At 37.1% G+C, this 11,291-nt stretch overlaps 1 protein-coding gene across 3 annotated transcripts in view; it reads left to right on the forward strand.

Moving 5' to 3' along the window:
• The window catches only part of prkcea (protein kinase C, epsilon a), a 95,945-nt gene extending 85,628 nt beyond the window's left edge, over positions 1 to 10,317 (forward strand). For all 3 annotated transcript variants that reach the window (XM_048170132.1, XM_048170131.1, XM_048170130.1), the window contains exons 12-15: positions 4,487 to 4,625; positions 4,706 to 4,894; positions 5,519 to 5,665; positions 8,043 to 10,317. In XM_048170132.1, coding sequence (XP_048026089.1) covers positions 4,487 to 4,625; positions 4,706 to 4,894; positions 5,519 to 5,665; positions 8,043 to 8,189 — 622 coding nt within the window. In that variant the 3' untranslated portion in view covers positions 8,190 to 10,317. The remainder of the gene's footprint in view (positions 1 to 4,486; positions 4,626 to 4,705; positions 4,895 to 5,518; positions 5,666 to 8,042) is intronic.
• Positions 10,318 to 11,291: the final 974 nt, after the last annotated feature.

Raw genomic sequence — 11,291 nt, forward strand, 5'->3', positions numbered from 1 at the left:
TAACTCACAAGTCTGACTTTTTACTCAGAATTGTGAGATATAAAATTGCAGTTGCAAGAAAAAAAGTCACAGTTACCTTTTCTATCTTTTTTCCGTGGCGGAAACAAACTTCCGTAGTGAAATGCATAAATTGTAAATGTAAAAACTGTTTCCACAAGTTAGTCTATTTTTAGGCTCTAGGACACACTAGATGATAAACTGTGTAAAGTGTCTATCCTGGAGCCTGTTAACTGACATTGTTAAACTTTAAATTCAGTAGCATTTGAAGTCAAACACTTTAGATGTGTATGTAATAACTTTGGTTATAATTAAAAAGCATTGATTTAGGTAAAAGTTGTGATAACTGTTGTAATGTCTTTTCAAAAGATTAATGGCCATACAGTAGCTGAGGCATTTTACATAGAAATATATTTGGACCCACTTTATATTAAGTGGCCTTAACTACTATGTACGTACATTTAAATTAATAATTTGATACAATGCACTTATTGTGTACATACATGTTTTTACATTGTACTTATATTTGAAAAATACCTGCATGTAATTACATCTGTAATTAATTTCTGTAATTACATTTATAATTACACTGTTGACCCATCCCTTAACCCTTACCCCTACCCTTAAACCTACCCATACCACCAAAGCTTTCCCTAACCTTACCCGTATCCCACCTCAATAGCAGCAAATGTGTTTTGCAATTCAATATGAACCCAATAAGTACACTGTACTTATTTTTTGATGCAAGTACATAGTAGTTAAGGCCACTTAGTCATGAAAAATGTATTTAGACAATCTGATTGTATTTAGACAATCTGAAAAATGTTTTTTAAGGGCTAAATGGAGTAAAAATGTTTTTTTCTGTAGAAATGTAATTGAATTGGAGTGCAAGTATTGATTTTCATAATGTATGATTCAATTTCAAATATAGTATAATTATTATTAGGCCTAAATCAAATTAAAATTATTAAAAATATAAAACAATAATATTCATATCCAAATAATATGGTAACACTACAAAAAGTTGTCATTAGTTAACTACTTTAGTAATATGAACTAAGAATTAACAACAGCATTTATTAATCTTTATTTACTAATACATTATTAAAGGGTTAGTTCACCCAAAAATGAAAATTGTCATTTATTACTCACCCTCATGTCGTTCTACACTTCGTTCATCTTCAGAACACAAATTAAGATATTTTTGATAAAATCCGATGGCTCAGTGAGGCCTCCATTGCCAGCAATGTCACTGAACTTCTCAAGATCCATAAAGGAACTAAAACATATTTAAAACAGTTCATGTGAGTACAGTGGTTCTACCTTAATATTACAAAATTTACAAATCTTTTGTTTCGAATCAGTTGTTCGGAGCACCAAAGTCACATGATTTCAGCAGTTTGGCAGTTTTATACGCGATCCGAATCAATGAGTCGAAACAAAAGATTCGTAAAGCTTCAAAGTCGTTATTTTGTTTTTTTGGCGCACAAAAAGTATTCTCGTCGCTTTATAATATTAAGGTAGAACCACTGTACTCGCATGAACTGTTTTAAATATGTTTTGAGTACCTTTCTGGATCTTGAGAAGCCTCACTGAGCCATCGAATTTCATCAAAAATATCTTAATTTGTGTTCCGAAGATGAACGAAGGTCTTACGGGTGTAGAATGACATGAGGGTGAGTAATAAATGATTTTTTTTTTCTTTTTTGGGTAAACTAACCCTTTAAAATCAAATGTTGTGTTTGTTAACATTAGCTAATGCACTGTGAAATAACATAAACAATGAACAGCTGGATTTTTATTAACAAATTTTAATAAATACTGTAACAAATGTATTACTTATTATTAGTTCATGTTGGTTAATGCATTAACTAATGTTAACAAATGAGACATTATTGTAAAGTGTTACCGTTAACATGAACTAACAATAAAAATACTTCTAAAGCATTTCTTAATCTTAATTCGTTAATTTCAACATTTACCAATGCATTATTAAAATCAAAGTTGCATCTGTTAATATTATGCACCTAACATGAACTAACAATGAACAGTTGTATTTTTATTAACCAAAAGATGAATAAATACTATAACAGATGCATTGTTCATTGTTAGTTAATGCATTAAATAATGTTAACTAATGGGACCTTATTGTAAAGTGTAACTAATAATACTTTAATAAAAAGTCAAATTACTCAGGTTCTTTAAGTCCCTGCCGGTGCATCAGTGTCTTTGTGCGTTTCATCCGTGGGATTGTCTTAAGCATGCAGTCACCAGGCTCGATAGGGTCTTTTTCTGTAATGTCAGTTCTTGTCTTTATTTTGCTCTGACACACTGAGAAAACAGGATATATCAGGCATGACAATCAGATTAGCTCCTCTGAACATTCCTGCATGCTTTCAGGTTCCAGCTAGTTTGTGCAGGTGCATGTACTGTAACACATATATACATGTACATGCAGAGGAATACTCTGGTGTCCTGTACATACATGTTTGTTGTGAAATATGCAAATCATAGATCATCAGCAAAAATGGTGGAATGAACTGTCTGACCATCTGAAACCATGCAGATACTGCACTTATATACTTGACTGACATGGTCGGCATGTCTCATGTGATCAGCATGTCAAACTGTCTTGTGACCCCCATTAAGTGTATTTAATGTTTCTATACGTTTGAAAAATCCTTTGACACTGAATGCCCTCAGCCAGATTCCATGTACCAGGGTCTCATCCTTTAACCTTTTAAAATGGCATTACAAAATCTCCACCCTCTATATGTGTACTTTTTTTTTTCTGCAGTCTGCAGCACCGAGCACAAACATCCCCCTGTGCAAAACAAACTATTTGCGCTGGGACAAGTCTCTACAATCACTGCAATTCAGATATTATCATCGTGTGCTCCTCTTGAGGTGTTTGGCTTTGGCCACATTGCTAGAATTTACCTTTAACACTCATCGGAGATCACAGAAATCAGCATATTAGAAGGATTTTATGTGCCGCTGAAGACTGGAGAAATGACTTCTCAAAGTGTAGCTTTGCCATTACAGCAATAAATTACATTTTGAAATATATTAATAGAAAATTTTAAATTATAATAGTATTTCACAATATTATTGTTTTTACTGCATTTTTGGTCAAATAAATGCAGGCTTGGTGAGCAGCATAACAGTCAAAATCATTAAACAGTTTTACCAACCCCAAAATTTTGAAAGGTGTTGTCCATGTTCATGAATGGCTAAAGTAAATGAAAGTATGCAGATTAATTTCCATTCAAATTTAATTAATAATAATAATAACAATTCCCATTATGTTCAGTAGTGAATGGTGATGGTTGTTAGATTCTCATTACTGTAACAATTTTTTTTTTTTTTTTTTGCAAAATATTTTTTTTTTTCCAGCACAAAAATTACAATTCTGTAATAGGAATTGAGTAGAAATGTGGTTAAATGTCACAATGCAAATAATTTTAAAAAATCATTAAAAATCATTTCTGTTTGTGCAAAATATAATTTATTACTTTGCTCTTATTTTATGGTAAAATATGACAAATGAAAAGAAATAAAATAAATATTATTTGAAATAAAATAAAATAAATATATTATTATGTGCTGTTGCATAATGTAAAATTAAAAATAAATAAAAGCAGATGCAGATCATTTTGTTCTTTTGCATTCTGCGTAATATTGTGAAATTTTATTTCATCTATAGCCATTTTCATTTAGTTTGACTTGGTGTACTAAAGTACCTAAACTAAAACTAAAATAGATAAACTATAGACATATTTAAAGAAATTATAAAAACACAACAAAATTACTAAAACTTTAAAATACAAATGAAAACCAAATTCAAAATATTATAATAGAAACAATAATAATATTGGAGAGAGTCCTAATAGGAGACTCAGATGAAATCTAGCGCTCTGGGTGGTCTGTTGGGTAAAAGGACTCGGTATCATTGCTGTTGTTTACTCTCTGCTATACGTATAAATTCATCATCTTAACACAATGCTGACATAAGTCACCAATTGTTTCATACCTTTGAAGAAGCCTGTGTCACGGTCAAAACTAAACCAGGGCTCAGGGCAAAAATGTCACAGAAAGTAATGCATATATAAATAAATGAGGGGTCAGAATGTTGTGAAGGGAAGGCTTTTAACAGCTCACCTGAGGCTGCGGTCATTTTTACCTCCACAAATGTTCTGCCCTGAACACTCCCAACACCTAGACTTACATGCAGCCGTCTCAGGAATGGAGCAAAGAGCAGCTTGAGTTATAAATGAGGCCCAGTGCCATATGTTATTGTTGTAAAGGTCTGGAAAACAGTCAGACCCTCAAGGTCCCATAGATCAGTTGTCAGCTTACTGTCTAACAGGCATTTCGACCCCTTCACACCACTATTTTAAAGAGTCTGACGATTTATTTAAAGAGTTTCAGCCAAACACACAAAAAAAAGTGAAATATGGTCTAATTGTTTTTTCCTACATCACTCCAGAGATCTGAAGCTGGATAACATTCTTTTGGACGCTGAAGGCCACTGTAAACTGGCTGACTTTGGCATGTGCAAAGAGGGCATTCTGAACGGGGTAACGACCACTACCTTCTGCGGGACACCTGACTACATCGCACCTGAGGTACAACTAGTAAATCATAATAGACAAAACCAGTAGCCGAGGTGCATTTTGAACCTCATTCTTGCATTCTTCTCATTCAGATCCTGCAGGAGTTGGAGTACGGCCCATCGGTGGATTGGTGGGCTCTGGGTGTGCTCATGTACGAAATGATGGCCGGCCAGCCTCCGTTCGAAGCTGACAACGAGGACGACCTTTTTGAGTCCATCCTCCACGATGACGTGCTTTACCCCGTGTGGCTCAGTAAAGAAGCCGTCAGCATTCTGAAATCTGTAAGCGGCCCGTTTCTTGAAATCTCTTCATTTGTTTGTGTGTGTGGTTTGTGGTTGGCCCATTTATCATTTCTTATTCCACCTCTGTTCAGAATCTTTTCTCTTCCTGCAGTGCATTGAGCTCCTCTGTATGGTCATACAGCTGGCTGCACTTTCCCTCTGACCTCTCCAACCTTCCTCTGTTCATTTTCCTCCCTTTTGTTCCTCATTCATCCCTCTGTTCTGGTACATTTACCTCTGACTTACAAATACACTAATTTTGTGGCATATTTGACAGGATATTATGTGATTTCTTTCCTTGGTTTTAATGTTTGTGCACCAAAAATTCATGAATTGCCAGAAAAGGCTTTAGCAACATAACCTGATGGTGTTGTAAGCTGTTTTAGCTGCTTTGCTAAATTCAACCAAACTAATTTAGACCATTCAAACCACAAAAGGTAAAATATATTACATGTTGAAATGTTATTAGCTAATTATAAAGCGTTCTAAGAAAGACAAGTGGATTTCTTCAGGACATCTGCCTTGTATTATATTTGTGGTATTCCACAAAAATATCTTATACACTGTTCATATTAACTCCTTCCATATAAATTATGTAATATGAAATGTATTCCCTTTCCTCAGTTCATGACAAAGAACCCCAGTAAGCGTCTGGGCTGTGTGGTGACCCAGGGGCTGGAGGAAGCCATCAAAGTCCATCCCTTCTTCAGAGAGATCGACTGGGTCCTGCTGGAGCAGAGGAGGGTCAAGCCCCCCTTTAAACCTCGCATTGTAAGCGTATATGCTTTCTCATACAATGAAATCAATCCTGTAAGCTTCTATAAAGAAATTTCTATACAGGAGCGCATGACACTAGCAATGCCAAGACTAAGCCCAAAGTATACTTTGGCCATCGTGTGCAGCCCAATTTGTGTCCACACGGACGGTGTGCGTACACCAGTGCATGTGCGAGTGACTTGAGCGCTTGAAAACAAAGTCCACTACATAGTGCGCATGCGGCGAATGCATCTTTCCGTGCTCACGGCTTTAAAAGGCTCGCGCACTCAACTGTATGCGAGATGGAGCAGAACGTGGAAAATGAGGATTCGATTCCCAAGGAAAGCAAGGACTGATAGAAATGTACTTTATATACCTTGAATGTAATGTAAGTCAAATTGGATAAAAGCATCTGGAAACCGAATAAATGTAAATATAATTCATATAAAGCTTTTGTGAAATTTCACAATTCATAGGCTTTTTTTTTTTTTCTGCTAAATGCTCAGATACAGCATGCGCATGTTGACTTTATCTCTCGTGTTCCTCTGTTTTTAGCGTCTGTGGTCTAGACTGAAAGTCGGATGCCACAACGGCACTTCTCAACTTCTGCTTTCCCATGGTGGGGGGAAGGGGTGATGGTGTTGTGTGTATGCGCGTGTGTATATGTACACAAGTGGGTGCTTTAGATGGAAAGGTCACAGAAAGGTTCAGAGAAAACGCGACCGCCACGTGCTCTCTTGCCCTCTGAGTAACTTTGGTGTTCCGTCACCACGGCGGCTTACCAGCAACTTTCTACATTTACATATGCACCTGTGGCTTTTAACTGAAAAACTACACTGTTTCTTAGAACAGCATCAGGGACAAAATATGATTCTTAAGCAATACAGTCTATACAGACACTTGTTGTTTATTATCATAATTTTTAAAGGGTTAGTTGACCCAAAAATGAAAATTCTGATATCATTTACTTAACCTTATGTCATTCAAAACGCTTAAGACTTTCGTTCAACTTTGAAACACAAATGAAGAATGAAACCTGAGAGATTTCTGTCCCATTGAAATTCCCTTTGACACTGTATAAAGAGATTGTAAAAGTAATCCAAATGAATCAAGTGGTTTAATCCAGGTACGGTTGAACTTTCGTTGTCAATATTTGATGTGCTCAATGTACACCGATCAGGCAGAACATTATGACCACCTTCCGAATATTGTTTTGGTCCCCCTTTTGCTTGCAAAACAGCCCTGACGCGTCGAGGCATGGACTCCACTAGACCCCTGAAAGTGTGCTGTGGTATCTGGCACCAAGATGTTAGCAGCAGATCCTTTAAGTCCAGTAAGTTGCGAGGTGGGGCCTCCATGGATTGGACTTGTTTGTTCAGCACATCCCACAGATGCTTGACTGGATTGAGATCTGGGGAATTTGGAGGCCAAGTCAACACCTCAAACTCGTTGTTGTGCTCTTCAAACCATTCCTGAACCAGTTCTGATGCTCACAGTTGGTGCTTTCAGTGGTGGACAGGGGTCAGCATGGGCACCCTGACTGGTCTGCGGCTGTGCAGCCTCATACGCAACAAACTGCGATGCACTGTGTATTTTGACACCTTTCTATCAGAACCAGCATTAACTTCTTGAGCAATTTGAGCTACAGTAGCTCATCTGTTGGATCGGACCACACGGGCCAGCCTTCGCTCCCCACATGCATCAATGAGCCTGACCCTGTCGCCGGTTCACCACTATTCCTTCCTTGGACAACTTTTGATAGATACTGACCACTGCAGACCGGGAACACCCCACAAGAGCTGCAGTTTTGGAGATGCTCTGACCCAGTTGTCTACCCATCACAAATTGGCCCTTGTCAAACTCGCTCAAATTCTTACACTTGCCCATTTTTCCTGCTTCTAACACATCAACTTTGAGGACAAAATGCTGCCTAATATATCCCACCCACTAACAGGTGCCGTGATGAAGAGATAATCAGTGTTATTCACTTCATCTGTCAGTGCTCATAATGTTATGCTTGATCGATGTATATTCCTAGATCAATGTTTACATGTAAATAAAAGCCTAAATTAAATGTGTTCCTTATACAAAGTGATCAAGTTTCTTCACATTTGGATTAAACTATTCAATTGATATGGATTATTTTTCTGATCTTTATATGAACTTTTTGAAGCATCAACGTTTTAGTGGAATGGACTTTCAATAGGGGGACAGAAATCTCTCAGGTTTCAAAACAAGTATCTTCATTTGTCTCGAAGATAAACGAAAGTCTTATGGGTTTTGAATGACATGAGGGTGAGTAATGATGACAGTATGTACATTTTTGAGTGAACTATCCCTTTCTATCAGAAAACCTTCATACAACCATGTATCTCTCTCTCTTTTGTTGTAGAAAACCAAGCGCGACGTGAATAACTTCGACCAGGACTTCACTCGCGAGGACCCTGTGCTCACGCCAGTAGATGAGGCAATCATCAAACAAATCAACCAGGATGAATTCAAGGGCTTCTCATACTTCGGAGAGGAGGCTTTGTCTTAAAGCCCAACCCTTCATCTGTCAGCTCAAATATATGCTAAACACACCCACAAACACTCAAAAATCCACATCGCATCGCAATACATGAACACACACTCCACAGATGCGCTGAAGATGGGTCTCAAACCGGACGAGAGCAGAACCGCCAGTCCCTGTGGTTCACTTCCCCTTTACTGCTGTTTTTGCTCTTTTATTCTTCTCTATATCTCCAAAAAAGAAAAAAAGTACTGCGTATGGATCTCGTCCCAGGCCTCAACGAGTCTGACAACCAATCATAAAACGAATGTTCTCCAGAGCCCAAGAAGGAAGGGTTGGAACGCACTACCTTAAACCAAAATTGACGAAACCAATGATTGTACTACCATTTCGGACACTTGTTCAAAATCCCCTGATGGAAAGGTTGTGCCCTCGAAGAAGAATTTACCCTGCATAAGTGACAATGAGACATTCTGTCAAATGCCTTTTTGTGTAAACAGGTGACATTTTGGGAGCAATTTTATAAAATATACAAAGACATTTGTAGTATATATATATATATACATATATATATATTCCATCACAGTGTTTTCAAGGTTCATTAGGAATGATAACCTGCTGTATATGGGTTGTGTTACGAAGTGTCGGCCTGAGTAGGTGTGTGCATGACATGTATGTGTCCGTGTGCATGTGTTTGCATGAATGAGAGCGAGAGGCCATTGCCCTCCTGAAGTTCTACATTTGTTTTCATGTTGTTTTGCAATGGCTTTTCATTTGTAAAGACTGTGGTGTGCGTGTGTGCGTGTGTGTGTGTGTGTGTGTGCCGTGTCCCGCCGCTATGCATAAGATGGTATAGTCGTGGGCAGACAGACCATCACTCATAGCTGTCCGGTCATTTTGTACAGAACGTAACATGTACATAGTATTCGCTCCAAAAGCCTGTGAAAGCTTCTTAGAATAGGCAATTGTTTGCATGGTCTTGCAAATCGTGTCGTTATTGAGTAGCATCAGTTTATGGAAAGATAAACATGTTTTTGATATTTATGTGCAATACCCTGAACACATTTCCCCCAATTCTTTTCTTTATTTTTGAATTTTTTCTCGTGTGTTTCATAGGTTAGAGCTTCACCAAAGGCTTTCTCGCTCTCGCTCTCATGCTTCTCTCTGCCATTCTCGTGTACATAGTTTGCTGAAGTACATAAGCTGTGGAATGTAGTGGACAAATGTGTGAGCTCTTAATTTATTCAATTTACATGTAGCTACGCTTCCTTTTCGTGTCAACAATTCAATCGTTTCTTTGTATTACTTTATTTCAGACAATTAAGCCTTGTTACACACCTCCGTAGAGTTTTGAAACTATTCAGTTTTGTTTTCAAATTTTATGAACCCCCTATAGTTGAATCGTTTACTTGTGCAATGTGAAAGGCTCTAAAGTAGAGGTGAACTAAACAAAAAGGGTACATTTCAGGCGTACTAATTAAAACCTTCTGGAATGTGATGACTTTTGCTTTAGCAATTCAGTGGCGATTCAAAGATGTGTTTTATTGTTCTTTTAAAAGTGGTTGCTGACTTTAAACGTTTATTTCTGTCTGAAGTTTTTTTTTGTTTCGAATTGTTCCATTGCTTTTTTTAACCGTGTCTGTGGGTTGATTATGGTAGCTAGGTCAATGTTGCCGATTGTCTTTGAAGCCTTTTTCTCTCGCAGGCACCTTCCTGTCTGTCGCCCTCACTGTATCATGCCAAATGTCTCGTTCAGCTTTATTTTCTCCCGTCGTTTCCTTTTTAAGTGTAAAGGAATGAACTTGATATATAGGATGCATACATGGTCTGTCTTCAAAGTCAAAACAGAGTAAATAAACTAAAAATTACCTCTTAAAATAAGTGCAAAGATTTCTCTGGCTGAATATATTGAATATTTGCGCATACAGTATTAAAATACATAAATGTTTCATATGTATGATAGTGCTGTATTACATACATCTGGTATTGGACTTTAGTTTCTGTATGGTGAAGCTTCATGTGCACAGAGGTATTTCTTTTCTGGATACACTAGCGTTAACTCATCGTAAGCATTTTACTATGTGCCAAATGTACTGTCATCTAAAGGATGTGAATGTTTTTGTTTAACCTATTAAACCCTAAGATGTATGAAAAATGCTGTGTTTTGGTGATATGTTGAAAGAGTATTGTGTGCACACACCCATACAGAGGAAACAGAACATCATATTGCAAAAGTGAGTATAATATGTGAGTAGAGGTTACTTGTAAGTCTAAACTTTTAATGTCCTCACAAATATAGTGAAACTGATTTGTAAGGACATTTAAAGTGTTTTATGATGATGATGATGATCATCATCATCATCATTCTTATTATTATTTGAACAACTCACAAAACAGCCAAGTGATGTGTTGCTTTAAATCTGCTGAAACTAACAGGTTTCTCAGAGGGTTTAGGTTAAAAAACAATCTCACCAAAAACATTTGCATCAACGAGATGTTCTTGCTAATATGGTGAAACCAACATGCATGTGTGTGCATTATTTCAAATGGGTGTGATGTAAGCTGTTCAACAGTCATTTAAAGAAAGTCCTGGATATGTTTGGGGTGTGCAGATGCAAACTTTTCAAAATAGGTGGCTTTCTCTCATTCTGATACTCTTAAAAAAAATAAACCATTCTGATACACTCTTTAAAATAAAAGTTTTTAGTGTGTGACAGACACAATTGCAGTTTTATCATCAAATACGTAGTTTAAGTCATAATAGGGTTAGAGGGGATAGATTACATGTTTGTTTACATGATATAGCCTACTGGTAGAAGCCTCTAGTCTTATTAAATGAGAATGGGTCCAGGACAGAGTTGAACTAAAGTTAAATTTTGTTCCAATCAAGTCCTACTTCTGGAAAATACGCTCTACTGTTATTTTTCCATGGTCGCGACAGTCATGCTTGCTTGTTTATCCACGTTTAAAGATTAATATCTGGTGAACTTTCGCTCATTTTGGCTTCTTCTTGGACACTTCACGTGGTATTCCCGTTGTTTGTTTTATACGCGACTCTGAAACTTAACTTTTTCACAGACCAAAAGCGCACAGAACTCGCGGAGCGTGCACGTGTGACTGGTAAGCGTC

This window comes from Megalobrama amblycephala, linkage group LG20, assembly GCF_018812025.1.
Source record: "Megalobrama amblycephala isolate DHTTF-2021 linkage group LG20, ASM1881202v1, whole genome shotgun sequence".
NCBI classification, from domain to species: Eukaryota; Metazoa; Chordata; class Actinopteri; order Cypriniformes; family Xenocyprididae; genus Megalobrama; species Megalobrama amblycephala.